This window comes from Falco rusticolus, chromosome 1 (genome assembly GCF_015220075.1).
Source record: "Falco rusticolus isolate bFalRus1 chromosome 1, bFalRus1.pri, whole genome shotgun sequence".
NCBI classification, from domain to species: Eukaryota; Metazoa; Chordata; class Aves; order Falconiformes; family Falconidae; genus Falco; species Falco rusticolus.
This window is the reverse complement of record NC_051187.1, coordinates 113,131,343-113,154,318: the sequence shown is the minus strand read 5'-3', so window position 1 is coordinate 113,154,318 and position 22,976 is coordinate 113,131,343. Positions and strand designations below refer to the sequence as shown.

Genomic DNA, 22,976 nt, shown 5'->3' with positions numbered 1-22,976 from the left:
CCGAATTCTGTAGTGCACATCCCTGTCCATACCAAACATTTTCTATTGGTCCTTGGATAAGTTTGGGGTTTTTTGTTTTTCTTGTGCAAACAGACTTGAAAGACTCCCAGGTTTGGGGGGTTTTTTGCTGCCTTTGCATATACAAGACTGCAGTCCTGACTAGCATTAAAAAAATCTGAAAAGAATAGTTACATGTACAGTAAAATTTAAGTACTGGCAACAGCAAGCATCACAAAAATCCACAAAGTCCTGCTCAAACACCATCCTCAAAAAAGTCAGTTGAACACTACACATAATCCCACATATATCACATATATATTCATATACTCACAGATATACTAATCTTAATGCCATCCAATCAAAAAACTTCATGCAACAAGATGTTTTAAGTCCCTGCCCATGCAGAAAAGTTGTTAAAAAAATAAGCTATTAAAATTAGACAGGCAATTAATTAGTCATTTCTGTAACAATACACTAGCACAGAAATCTTTCCTAGTCACTGTATTTAAATATTACATTCTTCGTTTTAAAACCCTTATCAGACATTTACGATAGACTCTTTTAAAATGTAGCTGTTCTCTATTGATTTGGCTACACCAAAAACCTCTATTTCCATAAGTAACTTACTCTGGTTACTGCTTAGTACAACTTTAATAAAAGTGACAAAGGCATTCTAATCTTCTAAAAAAGTAAAACAATTTCAGAAAGACTTACAAAACACTTAGTTCACAGCTACCTGAAAAAAAAACCCAACATTTTTCAGAGTGGTTTGGATTCACGGAACAGACCTTCAAAAAATCATCTAGTCCAACCCCCATCCTACAACAAAACTCAAAATATGTTTATTAAGCATTGGGGAGACTTTTCCCAGACTTATTACAGCTCAAATCACCCACTAGTCCAAACTGTGCTATTACATTTGTGACAATAAATCAACTACGAGAAGTTGAGCTGCATTCATGTTAATTCTCAGATTTATACAGAAACCAAAAATGCCTTTCTTAACACCTCTAAAATATATACATAGAAAATCCAACTTCACAAGGTAAGGCTAAATTATCCATTTGATACAAAACATCTCTTGAGTATCACCACCGGCAAGTCTTCACAGTCCTTCATTATTTTGACTTCAAGAGAAAAATAACAAAAACCTCCAAGTCTGATAGTCACACCTTCATTCCAAGAAATAGCTATTGTCAGATTACTGAAAAAACCCAACCTTAAGACATAAGGTGTATACAAAACATACCACCCACCAAAATAAGGTAAATCACAGAAATTACATTTTACATCTAGTAATTTTTTGAAAAAGTATGCATAATCAACTTTCTGAGATGATTAGAATTTTCAAGTATGCAGAATCCCTTAAGACAATTAAGTTGAAATGTCTTATAAGCTTCAGTGTACACAGGAAAGTTCTACACAAATGCCAAGATTTGTATTGTACTGGTTCACAAAAGTTTGAGACACAGATTTTGAGGGTCAAAAATGTACAGCAAGAAACGCCATCCAACTTTTACTATCTTAAACCGAGCTCATTTCCTTCTGTCTAACAGGCAAAGCTGCTCAGAATCCAGATTTCAACTCCAAACCACTGCTGACACAAGTCAACCACAAATTGTGCATTAGTAATGTGAAAAACTGAAAGTCTTTTATGTTTGAACTCATGAATTGAACTAATCAAGTCAGCTTTTCATGACAGAACTTCTGTTTAACCAGCATAGTTAGTAATAATACATTCCGGATAGTTTTGCTGAAGGTTCCCAATACTCCTAAGAATTTTAAGAGCAGAAAGCTTTTACTTTACAGCAGTACTAAGGAAAAATAATACTGCAACAAGCCAGCTCACTCAAGTGAGACTTCTTGACATTTTACTAGCAGAAGTACCTCACTTTGCACAAGACACAAATACTTACCATTAAAAGCAATTTAAGGCACCAATAAAAAAACAAAGCAAAATGTTTTCTTAGCTCAAGGAGACAATGGAATGAGAATCCTTATTTTTTTCAGGCTGTGTAAAAATAAGTAATCTGCCTAGAAGCCCTTCTCCTTGACATGTGCTGAAAAATGGAAAGACACACCTCATCTATAGAACCATTGGCTGGAAGCATCTCCAATTTTCCAATTCAGTTATTCCAAAAAACCGTTAATAGGCTGCTTTACTCATGAACAACATTAACATATATGTCTCAATGACATGGCCAACATCACACTTTCATTTTGCCACTTCCCACTATATGGTATGCACATCCTCTGATCAAGACAAGGCAGCAGCTAAGCTCTTCTCCACCCCTTCCTCCCCAACTCTTTATCCCTCAGCATCTTCCTTAGAGAAGTTTGCTCTTATCTAGAGAACACCGCTGTGGAGTAGCAGCCATTAGAAATGTTTTAACAAACATACGGTTTATAAACAGAGTGGAATGGATTTAAACAGTTCAATAATCTACCTTTCACAATCGAGACAGAGAGGTCACTCTCAGAACACCAGTGGAAGACATTTTTTAAAAAATGCTTACTTGAAAGCAAAGCCATCACTAAGCACACACATACTCTGCTGCAACATACTGAAGAGAAGACAGAGCATGATACATCGTGGTTCTTTCCTATTGAAGCTCCATAAAAATCCAGGCTCAAGGAAGCTTTTGCAGATTCCAAAGCAGTTTTCTTGAACTAAAATTTCTAATTCCACTATGTTAGTACACACAGAGCTGTTTAAACACACACCTGTAAGGACCTGTGAGAGACCAGATTGTCCTCAACAGATACCAGCTTCAGTGTTTCTGTCAACATAAAAGCCAAATGTTTCGCTTTAACACCTAACCTAAGTATTACCTTCTAAAAAAAAGCATTATTTCTTCTCTTGCTCCAGAGAACTCAAAGACTAAATAATCACTAGCCTTCACATAGCAACCCTTTTACAGATGTGAGGCCACTCATCAAATTTGCTTAGTTTCTTCTTCACTAGTGTGCCCATGCCTTTCAAGGTTCTCTCAAACCAAGTTTTATAAACCTCATATTCTTGCAGAGTCTAGAGATCTGCATACTATGGTTAAAAAAATAGCCATACCACTTCAGCTAAGGCCCTTAGTTAGAGCAGAGCAATCACTTCCCTTGTCTTTAATCACATCTGTTAACATACCAAAATAACATTTGTCTACTTGAAAGGACATTACATTATTGATTAATATTTGATTTCCTATACACTGCAGCACTCAAGTACTTTTTCGGGATACGGTTTGCTGTTCAGTAATACCCTTACCACTACTCATGCCTTGGATTTTTCGTCCCTTTGTTCACTTCCTCCCTCAGTTCCCATTAACTAAGCTTAATTACACTGATTTCCAATCTGCTATCAATCTTCTCAAGATAATTTTGAGTTCTGACTCTGAGCTGTACAATCCTTGCAATCCTTCCAACTCCGCAACATATCTATTTCGTGTTCACCTTTACAGAAAACAATGAAAATACATTCAAAGCAGAACCCGCCAGAAAGACATTTAGTGACACTCCTGTTTAGAAGTGAACTATTTACAAGTCAGCTTCAAACAGGAATTTTTCAACCAGCTGTAGACGACCTCAAAAACATTATTTTTAGACCACATTTCAGTAGCTTGTTTTTAACAGTGACCCAGAGAATAGCAGAAACCCTGTAAAACTCAAGACAAACCCCTTATATTCCTTCCTCATTAACTGCATTGGTTATTGCAAAAACAAGTTTGATCCAGACTGTTCTTAACAGACAATGAACTAGTTTGGTTTGTTTGCACATTGGTTTTAATTGTCTTCTACTTACCAACAAATTCTCCTCCCAAGCCACCTCCCCAGAATTTTTCAGGGGATCAAAGCTCAGCTAGCTTTGTTTTTTGGTTTTTTTTTTTTAAACTATTACTGACTGCATTGCCTTCATATTTCATTCAGTTTTAGCAATTACCTGGCTAAAACTTTTCTATCAAAACCAAACAAAGGTTGCACTGACCATTACAGCACTTTTGCAACATCCCTGATTTATAAGGCTGTTTTTCATTCTTCTTAATAGAAAGGGATTTCATACCTTTTTTTCAAACCTAAGGATTCTCTGATTTTCATCCTTACATTACTCATTTTCCCTCACAAGCTCTGATTTTCTTTGGATGGCCCCTTGTTGGTTTAAAGCTTTTAAAGATCTCAAGATATATCTGGAAACTAGTCTCTTACTATGCTTCCTGGGTTTTATCCAGGTGGAAGATTGAACAGTAACATTGAACATCGAAATTACTAAGATTTAATTAATATTTAACAATGATAGTGTGCGTTCAGTAGCAACCTATTTCAACAACTAGCTCACCTGTACATTTGATCTCTCATGCTCTCAATGCAATTTTAAATACCTATTACTTTTACTCTGCCTTCAGTATATTGCTTTAAGCCTATCAGTGAAAATTACCTTAAGTCCTTCACTGTCACAAGTATATTTCACTAAAAACAAGGTAATCAGAGCAACGGCACAAGAGAAGTACATTACCAGTTTTATACATATATCCCTAATCAATCTAAACGAATACATTTTTTACAAATGTATTTTTGTACAAGCCCAGGCTTCTAAAAGTACCTAGTAGGGATATAAGCTGTTCTGTAAAGGATGCAAGCACTTCTTTACAAGTGCTTATGCAAGTAAAAGCAGCCTTGGAAAAACACTGCAACCAGAGGATGAAGTCAGTTTAACAAACCAAGCTGCTTTCACTCAAGCTCCTTGGTAGCCTTCCCCCTACGACCTCTTTATAGGGCTTTCAATTGCGAATTTAAGTACCATTGATTAGCTTTACAACACTGTACTGTGGCCCCATCTCCCAAGCCCACAAAACACTTAAGTACTGGAAATAAATCAACACCACCTACTCACGAAATACATCGGCTGTGCTTAATCACCAGATCACGCTCCCCTCTCACAGCTGGGGGGAGTCGCTGAGGGAGGCACCCGGAGGAGGTACCCGATTAAGCAGCCCCCAGCCGCCCACCCGAGCCAGCGGCGCTTCGCTTCTGCCCGGGCACGACCAGCTCCCGCGGCTGGCCTGACACCTGGAGGCGAGGCGCGGGAGAAGACGCACCCCCTCCACCTCACCCCCGGCCCGGTCCCCGTCACCGGCTGAGGGTCGGCTACAAGCTACGGTCGCCGCCGTCCTCCATCTCCTCCCTCCCCACCCCGTCCCCCGGGTCGGTACGGAGCAACGTCCCCACCTGATCCTCGAAGCCGCTGCGGTGGGTGAGGGGGCGGCAGAGGGGCAGCAGGGCGGGCACCTCAGCGCGGGGGATCACCTCAGCGCGGGCAGGACCCGTCACCTTCACCAGGGCCCGCAGCCCGCCAAAGAGCTACCGGACTGGCTCCCGCCGCGCACGCGCAGAACCCCGCACGAGCCCCGTTTAAAAGAGAACGGCGGGGGGGGGGGGGGATGAGCCCGCGCGCAGCTGGTGAGGAGTGGCGGAGCCCGCTGACCCCCGGGGGTTCCCCTCAGCGCGGAACCGGTGCGGCCCGTAGCGGCCCGCTGTCCCCGCAGGGAGCGCTGCGGGTCGAGGGTGGGCTGCCGAGACGCACCTCGCGCGTAACGCGCCTCTTCCCGCGGCGTCACCCGGACGCGGCGTCACCAACCGTCACATCCCCAGCGCGCGCGGGCTGATCCCGCCCCGCGGCGGGAGGCGCCGCTCTCTCTCCGAACGGGCCCCTTCTCTCTATGGTGAGCCTCCCTTCCCTCCCGTCTTCTCTATGGTGCGCGCCCAGGCCCCTCCCTGCGGGGGCGGCGGCCATCTTGGCCGGGTGGCAGCGGCGGGAGCACGTTGCGTGCCGGCCCGCGGGACAGGGGAGGCGGTTCCCCGCTGTGGCCCGGCCCGGGGTGCGGGGGCGCCTCGCTCTCTCCCCCGTCTCCCGGTAAGCGGTCTCCGGCGAGGCGGGTGGGGGGATACCGGCGTTCTCGCACGGGAGGGAGGCGGGTAGGGAAGGGGCCCTTTTTCCCTGCCGGGAGCCGCCGCCGGCTTCCCGTGCTGCCGGCCCTGCCCCGCCGCCGGGCTCGGCCCCCCGCCGGGGCCTGGGGCTCCCCCCACACCCCGCGGGAGCGAGGCCGTGTGGCCGCCCCTCGCCCGGGCGTCAGGGCCGGCTGCTCCCGGGCCGGCAGGCGGTAGCGCCGGGCTGCCCTGAAGCCGTTCCCCACGCCCAGGGGGAGCCGGGCCGCCCGCCCCGCTGCCCCGGGGCTCGCTGCCGGCGCGGGCAGGAGGATGGGCCCGCGGGGGGTGGGAGGCCGCCCCCGCCCGGGCCGGCACTCCCGCTCCGCACAGGCAGCTGGCCCTCGCGGCGGGCCGCCCCTCACCTGCTGGGCCCCGCGTTTGTGGCGGCTGTCCGCGCCGTGTGCCGGGGCGAAGGGAGGCGTGCCCCGGGCGTCGCCCCCTGCCCGGAGCCCGCCAGGGCTGCTGGCGCGGCCGGGGCCGGGGGGGCGGCTTTCTGCTGTGCAAGCAGGGGAGTACCTCTTCTGGAGAGGGGGGAAAGCCGTGTTTTGCCCTACTCTGGGGAAAGTTACTACCCGTGTGCCGGCTCGGGGGTGAGGTGATGCTTCTGGCAGCATGCTGAGGTAACGGGTGAGGCTGCTTGGTACCGGACGGGTGCGAAGGCCGGAGGCCCCGGCAGACAAGCCCCTGCCGGAGCGCGGCCGTGGCCCCTCAGGGTGCACTCGGCTGGGTCATCTGCCGCTTTCCGGGGCCGTTTTCCGCTTGTGATTTGTTTCTTTGCTCAGGTTTCCTGAGCAAGTGGGTCGTCAAATGTCTCTGCAGTTTTCGTGCTGATTTATGGGTTTATTCTCATGCGCTTTGCTTCATGTTAAAAGGAAATATTAAAGGTTGAGTGGTAATTAACGCTGTGCAGCACCAGCGAAACACACCCGCTCGTTATGCTGCGTCAGTATATTTGACCATATGCTTTTCACGTTAACGTATTTATTTTCATATTCATGTTGTGCCTTATGAGTAATATAATGAGTTAAATACAGTGAGGAGGTTCGGGGCTTGTTTAAACTTATTGGACGTTGCCTCAGTTTCTCAAACAAACGCCAAAACCTTAAGCACAGCCTGGTTCTTAATTCTTAGTAGATTTTGTTTGGGCCCGTAGCATTTATGATTATTTCTGCTTTGGCTCTTAGAAGTTTAGTAATCTCCCATATTGCATATTTGAAAACCTGCACTTTGTCTTTCATTTAAATTTTCTTTGGGTATTCTAATTCTTGATTTTCTTGTTATGGAGTGACCCTATGTAGTCCGTTAGCAATGCACTGAGAGATAATTTTTGAGCTTAATGCTTTTCAGAGGAAAGTGGAAATGCTGCACATCCTCACTTCATTCCACAGCATTTACCTTTGAGGTCTGATGAAATGTAATTTAATAAAATGTTACCTGTTTTTCTGCAAGTTAACTAAGGTATGGCTCAGTTCTGAACTTGGATCTTGCTTTCACATCATTTAGGTGAATTGTCTCTGGTTATGTTTCAGTCTTCGTTTACTTGTTTCTTTTAATGTTTCTTTATGTCTGAATAATTCAATGCAATTACAGGTCCTTCATGGTCGTAGTTGACTGGACTTAGTAAATTCTAATGTAACTCTAAAGCCTGTGAAAGTAATAAATGTTCTTAATACATTGCATTTGCTCTATAGATTGTATATTACTGTTTCCTTTTGTGATGGGTAGCAAGGTTGTCTTATGTGCCTTCTTTTTTTTTCCTTCTGGTTTGTCACAGAGAGCAGCAGTTGTGTCAGAAAGCCTAAGAATGCTGACTTTAAATGCTTGTGACAACATATTTTGTGTCTTGTTTTTAGACATGTTTTAGTGTTTGTATTAAGTGTTATAATTGGACTTAATGGGCAGCTTTTGGCTTCAGTACTACTGTCAAGTTTTTTAGAATTTTTTTTTTATTTTGTTTTATTTGCTAGCAGTTCTTATTCCTTCTCATTCTTTCACCTGTGTCATCGGTCTGTTGTTGTGGAAAGATTTTCTCATGTCACTCCATCATAAGCCACTGATTCAAAAATAACACTTTACTCTTGTAGTTAATAAAAAAATTAATGTTTTTTTACTTTGGTTTTTGTCCTGTTCTTCTTGATTTGGAAAGGAGAAATACAGCTTCTGAATACCAGTTTCTCTTGCCCTTAAACTGCTGACTACACTTAACAACTGCTATGCTGTATTGTATCATATGTATATTGTATGTGTTGCTGAGCTGTGTTCAGTGTATTGAGATTTCTGCTGTCTGCATCCTGAAGTCAGTAGATCCTGTTTGGTATGTTAAATGCCAGCAAAGTGACTGCATATAAATATGTAATTTGAGTCCCGTCTGGTTTTGGACAGTGTTTAATTTGCTCTAAACTGTCATTTCTAAGTAGAAATTTATTTTTCTTTCTTGTGGACCATTATCATCACAGACTTCCGGACAGTCCTGGAAATATTGCCAAAGTGACGGAAGTCACAAGTATTTATTTATTTTTTTTCTGAAAATGGTTTAAGACTGCTGGAGAGTTTTGGATAAACTTACATTTCCATCTTGTAGATGGGACCGGGGGGCATGAGTGTATGTCTCCATGCTGGTTCATTAGTTCTAGTCTCGTCCCCTCCCCACACTTTTGAGTGCTTAGAGTACTTGCCTCTGTGGCCCCTTCAAAACTCTTCACCACAAATGGGCTTTTTCCCTTATAAATAAGTTAGAAGGAAAAAGAAAAAAGAATCTTAGACTTGTTTTATTACTTACCAACCATGACTTGATTCAGCAATGGGTAGTAGTGTAGACTTCAGTCTAATTATCCCACTGAGACTAGGTGGAAAGCTTGCGGAGGTAGGTGGCAAAAACTAGTTGTTTCAAGCCATATTTGATTTGGTCTTTTAGAGCAACCCCCATCCCATTTTCCTGCTTTGATGCTTTAAGCCAAACGCGAGGGTGGGTGGGTGGCCGAGGGGAGAGTTTGTCCCATCTGCTGCCGGCACTGCTCAGGCGGTAACCTCAAACCAGAGGTTTGGGAGGTTGGATAGCAGAGGTAAGCTCCTCAAGTGTGGCAGCTTTGTCTTTGTCTCGCTTTTGTAACGCATAGAAGTAGCATACGTACCAGTTAGAGCTAAGATAAGAGAACCCTGCCAGAAAGAAAAGCAGTGTGGTCTGGCTGCTCATACTCGGCCACAAAGGCATTGTTGGAGCAAGGGCGGACCCAGATTGGGCACTTGCCTTGGAAAACCAAAGGGAGAGCGAGTGATTCACCCCCAAATACTCTATGCACTGTGAACAGGACTTTTAAAAGCACAGGGATATATTCCTAAAGAATGTGTCTTTATTTGAAGCACTAACAAAATCCAGTATCTATCTCCTAGAAAGTTACCCTGACTCAAAGATCCTTGTAGTTTTTAAGGATAAGACTTTCGGTTTCTTGTTGTCTTATGTAAGAAAAATGTATTAAAGTGAGAATTGCAAACCCGTTATTCCATTCCTGTTGGTCTGGTCTATGGATGTAATTGCAATGTTCAGCCCTACTTTGTCAATCTGGTCTGTTGGTACAGAACTGTAAAATCACTTTTAAAAATACTTTTTTTAAAAAAATCATTTACTTGAAAACATCAACTATGTTATTAGGACACTTGGGCTTAGGAAATGTTAAAAGATGAAAGAAAAAAAAATGTTACAAGTAAAAAGTGCCACAATAAGGTTGGTTGGCAGCATGACAAATAATTACATTCATTTATATCTGGTGAAGAATATATTTTAGACATTGATTTAAAAACTCTTTGGACGTTGAAAAGAGAAATAAGACTACCACCTTCAAAAGGAACTACTTAAAATATTCATAATTATGGTAATAATGGATTTAAAGATACAATAACCTCTTCATTTCTGACCATTGCTCCTTGTTGGATGCCAGTCTCTTCCTTTCCTTCATATTACAGTAGTATCTGTAGGATTCCTTCTATCTAAAATTCACTGGTGTGTTTAGAGAAGAATGGAGTTTTAACGTGATAAATGTGCCGTGCACCTGTTTTATTCTTGCTTCTTTCAGGAGATTGGAAGTCACAGCCTTTCTTCGTATAATAGCTGTATGTAGTAAATAGTCTCTAAACCACTGCAGCATACTTTAGTTTGGTGTAGCAAAGATGAACTGGACATCCAGCAGGAAATGCTTTCTTTAATAAGAAATGTTGGAATCCTTTTCTTGGAAGGAAGCGCACGTGTGGGCCATGTGGAAACCTGAAGTATTTCAAGACTCCTTCCCAGTTATGTCTTTGAACTACTGATACGTATTGCATTGAATTGCAATGTTTTTGAATTGGCATCGTCTGTAGGGCTGCTATCACTTTATTTAGCAGTGCTGAACTGGAAATGCTTTGTACTTTGTTTATGGTCTTTCTTTAGACCTAAAAAAAAAATAAATAATCTGTTTGTCATTTGTAATCACTTGTAAACTTTGAGCGCCTCATAATTCAGTGGGCTTGTTCTTCTGCAGCGGAAGCAAGTAGAAAGAGTTGTCCTTAGGTGTGTGTTGCTCATAGGAAGTTAAAATCATTATTATTGTTATTCTCAGTACTTTGTGTAAATATAAATGCAATTTTAGATACATTCCATCTTTTTTTTAAATCAAGAGTTAAATTTAAAATTCTTCATCCTTCCCTGCCCTCTGCTGCAATTGTTGACATAAATTCCCAGTACGGTCCAGTGCTTGCCAATGGGCATTATAAATACCTAAGCAAGAGAAGAGACAGTTATGTAGAGGCATACAAGTAGTGATTTCACTTGAGTGCATTTATTTTTTATTTCAGGAATGTTTAGTCTAGTGCTCCAAGACCTTTCTGTTCTAAAAATAAAGTAATTTTATTAAGAATCTTGCTTATTTTTATTGGGATATATTATAGTTATTGGTGCCATGTTAGGAAATGTAGAATGTAAGTGTAGTTATTCAAATACTAATAGAGCTTAAGATAAAAGAATGAAACGTCATGTATGTTGGTTCACGTTGCTTGGATTACTTTTCTATATGCAACTACAAATCTTCACTTTGAAAGCTAGCTTAAATTTTACAGTATTTTAATCATTTAATATAGAATATTGGCATACAGTTTGAAAAAATATTATGATCAGATTCTTGGAGTAATAGTTGCAGTCACAACTTGACTTGACCAGACGCTGTAGCATGAACAAAGTTACTTTATACAAGGCAGCTTGTGAAACTGGAATTTGTATACATTCTTCTGTTCTTACTGTGACATGCTTTTCTTGGAAACAAATACATTCTCACATATAATCACAGGTTTTTTTTACAGCAGAGAAACAGTAATGAAATAGAAAGCTGATGTTAAAGATATGTGCCATTGTTTACACATCAGCACCCTTACTGCTTGTATCTGAGACTTTGCCCTGTTTGCCATGTTGCTTAAAAGAGAGGGAAAAATCAAATAATTTTTGCTTTTTTCATTTCTGAACTCTACTAGCAATAACTTCAGATACGTATGTTCTTCTCTGTGCTGTCAGTAATTATGGTATCTTTTGGAATTTTTTTTTCCTTAAGATCTGGAAGATTCCCACTACTCCTCAGAATTGGTGTTTAACCCGAAATTGTGCATTATGGCAGACAAATTAACAAGAATTGCTATTGTCAACCATGACAAGTGTAAGCCAAAGAAATGCCGTCAGGAATGCAAGAAGAGTTGTCCTGTGGTTCGAATGGGTAAGAGATGTGATTTAACAAAGTATTTAAGAAGTTGGAGAATTTTTAAATAATGTTCTACTACAGGGGTCCTCAAACTTTTTAACCAGGGGGCCGGCGTGGGGATGAAGTGGCAGGCAGTCATCTGCGGCTGCTTGGTTTCCCCCCAACCCCCGGCAGGAGGGGTCTGTAAATACCGGGGGCCAGATTGAGGACCCTGGGGGGCCGTATCCAGCCCACAGGCCGTAGTCTGAGGACTCCTTTTCTACTAGAAGGAACTAGGTTTTTATAGTTGCTAGGGTTTTGTTTATCATTCATACTTCATTTCATAAAGCCTTTAAAGTATCACTGAAAGCATGAACAATTTGTAGTAATAATGCCACTCTTCAGTTCTTTGGATGATCTGAAGCTTCAGTGAACATAAATCAGTTACATGTTCCTCTGGAATTTAGTAGTACTGGCAAGAATTCTGATTAATCAGAAACGTTCTTGAATTAATCTTACCGTTTTTCACCAGGCAAACTCTGCATAGAAGTCACATCACAGAGCAAAATAGCGTGGATCTCAGAAACACTTTGTATTGGTTGTGGTATATGCATCAAGGTAAGAGTGCTCTTTTTAAAGTGATACAGTTTCCTTATTTTGCTGTTGTATTTATTAATGCATACTGTAGCTTCAAAAAGCAATTTTGTTTCCCTGAATAATCAGACATTGTTAATTATTACTGTTTATAGAACGTCAAATACTGTGTCAGCTTGGTGAACCTGGTTGGGTTGCAGGGTGTGGGTTGTAACTTTTTGTTTGTGGCTTTTGTTAGGTTTTGTTTGTGGCTGTAGACACCTAGCAATAGAAGGATGTTTTTGTAAAAGAGCTAGAGAATATATGCAGCATGCCTTATTGGTATTGTAGGCTGATAGTCTAAATTGCTAACTATTTATTTGAAAACTGTGGCGTAGAACTTCTTTGGAAAGTTGATTGTCTAAATGCAAAGGAAGTAATCTGGTAAAAGTTCTTTTAAAAATATTTAAATCCACAGCTGGGGGCTTTGCAGAACATTGAATTTTGTTAATAAGTTGTTCATGTACACCAGTAATGGATAAATTTCTTTCGATTACAGAAATGTCCTTTTGGAGCCTTGTCAATTGTTAACTTACCTAGCAACCTGGAGAAAGAAACAACACACAGATATTGTGCCAATGCCTTCAAACTTCACAGGTATTTTATTTTTCAAATCAACATAAAAGAGACAAAACATTCAAATTTTTGATAGTCTAAACATAGTGCACATCAAGGAGGCATAGTGCACATGAAGGAGCTCTTGGTTGTTACTTCAGTAGCTTCTTTTTGAATGTTAATTACTTTTTTCTTATTAAAAAGTCTTAAAATTCAATTAAACCTGAGTGTTCATTTTACAGAGCTCCTGTTTAAGGAACAGACTGCTCTTAAGTCTTTCTGTGATCTTCTACTTTTAAGGACTATTGATTTAATTTGAATTATATACTGGCAAGTTAACAAAGTAGGCGGAAATAAACAGAGAGTCTTAAAACAGGTTGTAACATTTACTTTACCACCAAGTGTTGGTGTCTGATGGCATTAATATAATCCAGAGTTATCGCTGTTGTGTACAGGTTGCCTATCCCTCGTCCAGGTGAAGTACTGGGATTGGTTGGAACCAATGGTATTGGAAAATCAACTGCCTTGAAAATTTTAGCAGGAAAACAGAAGCCAAATCTTGGAAAATACGATGTATGTATCAGCAATAAACTACAGTTGGCGTTACAGATAGCTGTATATTTTTTCACTGAGTTTTCGTTATTTGTGAATGCCATAGAATTTGCGAAGACATTGGCGCTTTCCCTATTAACAGCCAATGACGTATTCCACACGAAACGATAGTAGAAGGATGCTAACAAAGGCTTTTTTGCAAATTCTGTAGAACTTTCAAGAAAGATAAGGATTCTAATTATAATTGTAACTCATTAAAGATAAATATCAAAGGTAGGTTTCTGTCTGTAAGTCCCGCTTAAGGGTGGGGTTGTTTTTTATACCAGTCTTTTAAAATGTCAGGTTTTTTCCCCGGCACAATTTACCTGTTCCTCCTCAAGGGATTTTTGTAGCTGAAGTTTTGGATTTTCTTCAACGTTTTTATCTGAACAGCTCTAGTGTCTGAACGCTTATCATGTATCCTTGTGATCTCTTGGGCTTTTTTATCTTTGATTCTTTTGAAGATGATCTCTTAAAAAATACGTTGTTATCATAAGTTGTTGTTGAAGGTATTTCCCACTGTACATTTTAATACCGAGTTCTGAAAATCTTCAGTTCTTTCATGTTGAGAGTTGCTTAGAAATTTTGATGTATTTTTTCTAGGCATAAAAAAACTTGTAATCTGGTGGTCTTCAAGGGAGATCATAACCCATTTTCCTATGTATTTACACAAAGTTGAACTGTGCAGCCAGCAGGCAAAATAGCTTATAGCGTTTGTTTGCCCAGCACTACTCCAAAGAGGGAATATTAGAGAAAAGACTTAAATTGTAACTATTGTGACACTTCTTATCAGACAGTATTTCAATTATCACCTTCTCACCTTCAAATTACATGGTGACAATTGAATTCTGATGCTTACTTTTGTCCTTCAATAAGGACTTGTAGGAACAAGTGTGTTCAAAATTTGTTCATCAGTTTCTTTAGCTGAAAGGGTAACATTTTCATAAATTATTAATTTCATGGCTGCCACTTAAAACTACAAAGAAATAATAATTTCCCAGCTACATTTTCCACTTTCTTTCAAGTTTGCTTTATATTATTTTGTGGACTTCTTGTTTCAGGTGGTAGTATTGCAGAAATAGCAAAACTTTTGACTTTCTGAATGTGTTCTTAATTGAATTACCATGCTTCCAAAATCAGACTTCCCTGTGAAGAGCCAAATCAATATGATCACAGAAACACATGGTATGAATCGAATCTTCCATGTTGCTTCTGCTCTAAAACTTACCAAGCAGTTCCTCTGTGTATTTGCTTGGTTTGGAAATACGGCTGTGTCGCTCTGTTTCCGTGCTGTTTACCATCAAAACAATTAACTCTGCACCATTCAGAGTAGTACTCTGTGTACAACAAAACTGTACAAGTTGGGACTTTTTCTTGGCTGATTGCTCTGAAAAGTTCCCTTTTTGGTTTTGTTTGGTTTGGGTTTTTTTCCTGTCATTTTTCCTTTATCTTCTTCTGTTTCCTTGGAATGAAGTTTGCTAGAAGCAGAGAAAGTGACCAAATTTTATTGAGTTGTTTGTGCAAGCTGATTTTATCAGTCCAACGATCTTCCTTTGGATTAGCTGGATCAGATCACTAATAAGTGCAGTTAAACTAATCCATGCTATCATTTTCTCCATGAAGTAGTTTCACTCGTAGCTTCTTAAGTGTCTTAAGGACAGATTTGGATGTCCTAGGTGCAAATTAAAAATCCTTTTTCTTGAAGGAGCTAGTGACACCTGGAGAAAAAAATCTCATTCTACCCCTTCAATTTGCAAGTTTACAATTTTTCCTCTATATTTTTTTTTTTTTAAATGGAAACTTTGCAGAGGCAACATAACAGTTTGGTAACTAAATAGATCAGAACTTTAAAAAATTTTTTTTATGATTTTTTTTTTTTTTTTAGAACGGTATAAGTAAACACAGGCTTTCTTTTTCACAGGATCCACCTGACTGGCAAGAAATTTTGACTTATTTCCGAGGATCTGAATTACAAAATTATTTTACCAAGATCCTGGAAGATGACCTGAAAGCTATCATTAAACCTCAGTACGTGGACCAGATCCCTAAAGCTGCAAAGGTAAGAAATTTCATGAGCTAAGAAGGCTGGGAGCTTCTCCTGGAATACTTCTCTTGTGTTTAAAGATTTTATTTAGCAACATAATTCAATGTCAAAAATCCACTACTGTCTGAAATTTATAATGTTGAAATACTGTTTTGGTGGGGTTTTTTGTTATTTATCATGCAGGGAACAGTGGGATCAATTCTGGATAGGAAGGATGAAACTAAGACACAAACTGTTGTATGTCAGCAACTTGGTAAGTGATTTTTGTGAAGTCAAACTTCAAAGCATGTAAGAAATTCATATATACTGAACAAAATAAAGTTACTACTAATGTGACGGTAGATTTAAATTACACCAGTTTAAAAAAAAATAGAGAAAAAAAAGGTATTTTTTAAAGTCTAGGGCTTGCTGTAAGCATATCTGAACTAATGTAAGTAATACTTTCAAGTGGCAAAGGCAAACTAATTGATACATGCTAGTTAACAGAATCTAATGCAGTTTTTGTGTCATGGTAGAAAGTGTTTATTTTTAAATCTGGAAAAATTCCAGTTACCATCTGCCGCTTTGCTTTTGCTTGCTTGCTTACAACTCTGGCAAAATCTTAGCATCCCCTCTTTTGGGAGCCATTGCATATAGAAAATACCGAAGTACAAAAAACTTTTCTTCCCCCACAAAAAGCCCTGTATAGAACTAATTATAACAGGAGTAATACTGACTTCTGAGAGTAATGCAGTTAAAAAGAACAATTTTTGCATAGTCTAGCCCCAGTAATTTTTTGTATTTATATATATATATAACAGTAATGTTTTGAATTCAGTTGTTGTGAAATTTAGGTGTTAATGTAGGTGTTGCTAAATTAACAGGGTTCTTTTTGGTAGATCTGGGTGGTGAAGGTGGGGGCTGCATTGTACCACTAGGAAACATGGTCTTTGAGTCTCGCTTAACTTACCAGTGAAACAGTGTATACTTGAAATTTGCTGTTCATAAAGATGATGAGAAATTACAGGCTTAACCCCTTTGCTGTAACACCTGGGGGGGAGTTGGTTTTCCCGAAAATCAGAACTCTTCAGCCAGGTCTATTGAAACACTTTTAAAACTGGTATAATTTCCTTTTAGGGCCAGAAATCTTTACCAAATATTTGGTGGAAAAACAAATAGAAATGTACTCCTCCTGCATTATAAGTAGCAGCCGTACCAATTAATCAGCTACTGCTGCAGAGAAGCTGTAACTTGCTGTGACGTACAAATAGCATGATGATCCTTCTATATAAACTGAACACTTATTTTACTACTTTCTGTTTTTTCCTCTGTGTAGGATGTCTGCTGTGATTATACATGTTTCTGTAGGTAATAAAAATATGAACTGTTGTGTTGGTTATAACATATCTAAAATTAAGCATTTATTTGCAGACTTAACCCATCTGAAAGAAAGAAATGTTGAGGACCTTTCAGGAGGAGAACTTCAGAGATTTGCTTGTGCGGTTGTTTGCATTCAGAAGGCTGATATGTATGTTTAATATACTTCTGTTACACACTGCTTCTAGTAATCTGTCTCAGAATATGGTCCTCTAATCCACATTTATTGTTAGAAATAACACTTGTTTGAAATAATTTTTTAAAAATAATTTTGAAAAATAAATATTTTTGACCAACTGTGCAGCCAAGATCCACATTTACTCTATATATAAGCTCTGGATTTTTTATACTTTTAATTCATCTGGCTGGAAATAGCTAATTTCAGAGGCCAGTGTTAAATTTCAGCATCACAACTTCCTAACCTTTTCCCTAATCCCACATAAACGTATTCAGTTTGACAGTGTACCTCAGTTGCCTCTCTGAATAAGAAATGAACAGATGCTTCCCCGCTTCTGACAACTTGTGTCCCTCTTCTCCTGTCTTGCAACCAGGAAATTACTGTGTAGTCCATGGTGTTTCCTGACTCCTTGGAACCAAGAAAGCAAGATCAGAAAAGTTGGAGGGGTTTGGGTTTTGGTTTCTATGAATGTCATGATTTTTTTTTTTTCTGTTGTTTGGGTTGTGGGTTTTTTGTTTGGCTGAGGGTTTTTTGGTTGGTGCAGGTTTTGGTGGATTTTCTTGTTTGCTTTGTTATTTCGTTTTTCTCTTTTGGAAGATGTTCTTCTTTCAGTCTCCTTAAGCATTTTTGCACTTTTTAGTTCATGTTAAATTTAAGCCGAATCAGAACTGAATGCATGGGATTCCTAATAGATTGCTGATTTCTCATAATATTTGGTAACTGTCGGAGCTTTTGGCAAAATAATACTTAACTTGAATCTTTTAACAATTTCAAGTGACAGTCATCAGAGGTTCAGGACAGATGTCAGTACATAATTCTCATTCTTTGTCCCTTTTTCTCATTATAAATAATGATTATTTAATGTTTGAAATGTTAGTATTAGGTTGAAATAACTAAAAGCCTGCATTCACCAAGACTTAATTCTTTCTTTTGGGGCTAGCTTCATGTTTGATGAACCTTCTAGCTACCTGGATGTCAAACAGCGCTTGAAGGCTGCCATTACTATTCGATCCCTAATAAACCCTGACAGGTAAGTACAAACTTTAAATGTCTTGCTAGACTGTAATAATAGGTGACTGTTTACAGAGGGAGGAAACATCCAGTCCCTCTCCCTAGAAATGCTGACTTCTCAGTATGGTAGAGTAATACATGTTTTAAATATTCTAAGTCCATAATATTCTATTCCTTTGCATTTTGGAAACTTATTTCCTATCATTTCTGTACTATTCCGGCATTTTGTAATAAGGATGTGAAAATGCAGGTGGTTATTTTTCACCTGAATGTTGCTGTTCCATCCCCTTCTCACAAAGATTTTTTTTTTTTTTTCTTAAAATGTGGTAAGAATTTTTTTGCTCTAATCAGTCAATATCCTTCCACTTACTGTACATAAAAAAGCTGCCAGATTACACTGAAGATGGACTCTCAGCTTGTCATTCACAATGCCTGTTTATTGTACAGTTTAAAAAAAAAAAAGCAGATCAGAGATTTGAACTCTGTTCTTATTTAGTGTAAAGCTAAGAAACCATATTAAATGAAAACCATGTTGATAACTTTTGATTATGCAAGTCTAGAGTAAGAAAAAAATGTGTCGTATTGAAGTATCAAAGCATCTCTCTGGCTCTATTTTTCAGGTACATTATTGTTGTAGAGCATGATCTAAGTGTGTTAGATTATCTCTCTGACTTTATCTGCTGCCTGTATGGTGTGCCAAGTGCTTACGGTGTCGTTACTATGCCTTTCAGCGTAAGAGAAGGTAATTCTTAAATCTGTCTCTTCTAAAATGTACCAAAAGAATTCTATGGAAGGAAAAAAGAAAAGGTGCTAAAATGCTAGTTGTCATGTGAACATGATGTCTTTTTACTGTTACAGTTCAGTAACTAAAAAACCACTTTATTTCGTGCAAAATCTCTGGTTGCTGTGATCCTAAATTTATAACTCAGCCCAGAAGTCTTAATTGTGAAATGCCCTTTGCCTCTCACTATGGACATTATTTTTATACTTGCAGGTGTTTTGTAAATAGTGGAGTTTCACAAAAGACCCTATAAATAGTAGAGAAAGTATAGCAGAGATTTAGTACAGTACAGAGATATGTAGCATTCGACTGAATTGACCACACTTGAAGCACAGAGAGTCAGTAATAACTGTTTTTGTGAGAATGGGTCCAACAGCAGTAGTTTCTTTAAACCCTACGCACTTTACTAATACTAGGATTTCAGGAAAAGCTTCTATAGCCTTGCTGTAATTTTAGTAAGATTTTTCTTCATTCAATTTGCATAATGTACACACTTTCCATTAGGAGGTTGTGTTGCCTTTTTTAACTTGCCATTTAAAATCCAGTGTTCTCCTTATCTAATTGGAATTTACAGCCAAGAACTGAAATTCGTCTTGTCTTGCTTTATTGTAGACTTCTTTTTAATTATATTTTTTCCCTCCTTCATAGGCATAAACATTTTCTTAGATGGCTATGTTCCAACAGAGAATCTAAGGTTTCGAGATGCATCTCTGGTATTTAAAGTGGCTGAGACAGCTAATGAAGAAGAAGTTAAAAAGATGTGTATGTACAAATATCCAGGAATGAAAAAAAAGATGGGAGAATTTGAACTATCCATAGTAGCTGGAGAATTCACGGATTCTGAAATTATGGTGATGCTGGGGGAAAACGGTAAGTGCAATTCTCGTTTGAAGCTGTTCCTGCAGCCCTAAACATTCTCCTAAAGCCCTTTTGCTGTCTGGGGGCCAGGCTTCAAAACCACTGGGTTTGAGGCAGGTCAAACTGCTGGTTTCCTAGTGAAGATACCCCACCATGAGCTCGGTCTCTGAACAGTGGGAACTTGAAGTTATCGAATGTTCACGCCATTGTGTTTCTCTGTTACCTCATTTTAAGAACTTAAGATTGGCAGGGTGAGCCAACAGAGATGGACCTGGTGAGCTTAGCCAGATGTCTAGGCTGTTGTAGCTTTAGATGTCTCTTCCATTTGGAAAAGCAAGTAATAATGAGTATTGCTTGCTGGAAGTGAGTACAGGAATTCTCAAAGCAGTCTAATTTTAAAATACATTCTTTATTAAGTCTTTTTTTGTATCAGTGACTTAATTGTTAGAGGTCCAAGTTGCTAAAAAGTCTGAAGTAACATGTAACTTGCATTTTATTTTAGGAACTGGCAAAACTACGTTTATCCGGATGCTTGCAGGAAGACTTACACCTGATGAAGGAGGTAGTGCTTCAAAGCTTAGCTGAAACCCGTTTTAAAGATCCTGGAAAGGCTTTTGTTTTCATGATAAAATTTTATCTTCTTTTTAGGTGAGGTCCCAGTTTTAAATGTCAGCTACAAACCACAGAAGATCAGTCCTAAATCTACAGTACGTTCAAACCTTGTTTATTAAGTATTGTTTCCTACAAAAAGCATGTTCGTAGTACACGGGTAGAATTTCTTTATGCCTGGAACAAAAAGCTCCACTAATTGTATTTCTTCTTGTTTTCCTGTGGCGCGGTACATAAAAGTGAGTGGCAATGTTTTTCTTCCAATAGGGAAGTGTCCGGCAGCTGCTGCATGAGAAGATTAGAGATGCCTATACCCACCCCCAGTTTGTAACTGATGTAATGAAACCCCTTCAAATAGAAAACATCATTGACCAGGAGGTATTAATGGCCTGAGACAACATCCTAACTTTTCTTCAATTCTCTACCTGTACCTGAACTAAATACAGCCTTATTCCTCCCACCCCGGCAGGTTCAGACATTGTCTGGTGGTGAGTTGCAGCGCGTTGCATTAGCTCTGTGTCTTGGTAAACCTGCAGACGTCTACCTAATTGACGAACCTTCGGCGTATTTGGACTCTGAACAACGTCTAATGGCTGCTAGAGTCATTAAACGGTAAAGTATACACGATGGGGAAAAAAACCTGAAATTTTCAGTACTTTCACAAAAAGTTTACATTCAGCGCTCTTTTTATTTCTATTTCAGTTTCATTCTCCATGCTAAAAAAACAGCTTTTGTGGTAGAACATGATTTTATCATGGCTACATATCTTGCTGATCGTGTGATTGTTTTTGATGGCATTCCTTCCAAGAATACACTTGCAAACAGGTAAGAGATTTGTTTGGATTAGTAAGCAAGATAAAGAAGGGCAACATAGAAAGAAATAAATTATCAGAAGCAGCAACAAAAATAAGGAAGTACAGCGTCCCTGCCAGTGGAAATTCAAGCCACATTTGAACTGATCCAAGAGTGTCCCAAGGGTTCTGGCTTTTGTTCTGAAGTGAGGACTGACCCACACGTGGAAGCTGCCTAGATGGAGTTGGAGCATAGTTGGAATGTAACCAAGCCCTCAAAAACAAGACCAGCTCCTGGCTTAAACTAACCTTATGCAGCTGTACACCAATGAAGTTACTATCAGAACAGAACAAATAAGTGGTATCGATTGAAAGGAATGAAAAAAGGACTAATTGTAAACTATGCTTATGAAAATAACTTTCAGATGTATTAAAAGAAAGCAGTGTACTAACTGAACCTGCGTGCAAACCTTGTCACATGCAAGTCTGCACAGCAACATACAAGGTACATGATCTATGACCAGTGTAACTACCACGTATTTGATGTGAGCCAAATGAAGTAAACAAGGCTGTCTAGCCATGTGTTACATGCTGCTAGCCTGGTTTTGATGGTAGTCTTCTAAGAACAAACTTATTTGAAGTCACAATCACTTAACATTTTCTCAGCATCAGTGTATGTTGTGATCTTTGTTTTACCCTGCTAATGGTGCAGCGCTCTTTTTCTTTAAATGTAAAGAACCAAGTGTTCCAGCACACATAGATAAAAAATAAAAAGCATGTAGAGGTAGCAGTCTGAAGACTTGTAGCACCATGCTGAGATAGTGCTGAAAGATGAGAGTAGTAGTTACGACTTCTTGCCTGAGATGTAATTTGTCTGAAAGTGTAGCCCATCCTGGTACATCAAACAGCTCGCATTTGTGTTACTGCACCTGAGTGAGCTGTCTGTAATCTGCATCGTATAGAATTTCTGAAAACGTAGCTGGAATGTTCTTCTCTCTTCGCAGTCCACAGACTCTTTTGGCTGGAATGAATAAGTTTTTATCTCAACTCGAAATCACTTTTAGAAGAGACCCCAACAATTACAGACCAAGAATAAACAAACTCAATTCCATCAAGGTAAGAGAGAAACACCTTTACCGTGACGAAGCCATGACTGTTCAATATAAAGCCAGGTTTTACAGTAAGCTACAGAACAAAAACTAACCTGGTAGTTTTGCTGTGCTGGAAAACAGTATGTGAAACGAGTAGTAAGAGGAATAAGTAAAGTAGAAAGGAGTTTAGGTAAGTGTCTTGTATTTCAGCTATGTTCAAGTCTGCCAAAGGCTACTTCAACTAATACTGACATTCTTTGTCTTCCCAAGGATGTGGAACAAAAGAAGAGTGGAAACTACTTTTTCCTGGATGACTAAATACTGAATCGGAGCATCTTTGTAACTGGCATGTAGAAATGCATATTGGAACCTAAACATGTGTCAATGAGAAGGCTCAATCAGGTTTTAGAACGCTTAATCATTTGGAGCTTAAAATCTCTTGCTGCGTGTAACATCTGAGACCAGTAGCAGTGTAAATCCTAGTCCAAGTAAAACTGCCACTTTCTATATTTTGGTGACACAGCCCTATTTTCAGTGTAATAATTTCAAAATAGACCACCTTGAAATTGTACAAATGAGTCTCCTGATTTTTCAAAATTTAAGGGAGGTTTTCACTTCAATATATCCTACTCATGTACCAAGTACTGACTGAACTTCCTCATTTTAAAAATCTTTGAAGCTGTTTGGCATTTAAGAGGGAAGCCTACCAAGAATGTCAAGCTACAGAAGCAACTCCTGTTTTAAAAAGGTTGAATCTCTCTGGATGAGGGTGTCATAAATAAATATCCTCCTAACTTACAGCTCTCTTG

At 39.5% G+C, this 22,976-nt stretch overlaps 2 protein-coding genes across 7 annotated transcripts in view; one reads left to right on the top strand and one right to left on the bottom strand.

Annotated features, from left to right (window-relative positions):
* ANAPC10 (anaphase promoting complex subunit 10) overlaps positions 1 to 8,689 on the bottom strand; it is a 42,130-nt gene extending 33,441 nt beyond the window's left edge. For 2 of the 6 annotated variants that reach the window (XR_005105667.1, XR_005105668.1), the window contains exon 1: positions 737 to 757. The gene's annotated coding sequence lies outside the window, so the exon portion shown is untranslated. The other 4 variants (XM_037396815.1, XM_037396804.1, XM_037396796.1 and 1 more) reach the window with 4 other exon arrangements.
* Positions 5,754 to 22,967, top strand: ABCE1 (ATP binding cassette subfamily E member 1). The gene is made up of 18 exons (XM_037396761.1): positions 5,754 to 5,899; positions 11,547 to 11,705; positions 12,202 to 12,287; positions 12,802 to 12,899; positions 13,313 to 13,430; positions 15,370 to 15,507; positions 15,676 to 15,745; positions 16,903 to 16,999; positions 17,967 to 18,056; positions 18,658 to 18,779; positions 19,467 to 19,688; positions 20,179 to 20,238; positions 20,325 to 20,383; positions 20,553 to 20,663; positions 20,755 to 20,897; positions 20,988 to 21,110; positions 22,081 to 22,192; positions 22,438 to 22,967. The coding sequence occupies exons 2-18, from the start codon at positions 11,603 to 11,605 to the stop codon at positions 22,483 to 22,485; spliced, it is 1,800 nt and encodes a 599-aa protein (XP_037252658.1). The 5' UTR covers positions 5,754 to 5,899; positions 11,547 to 11,602; the 3' UTR covers positions 22,486 to 22,967.
* Positions 22,968 to 22,976: the final 9 nt, after the last annotated feature.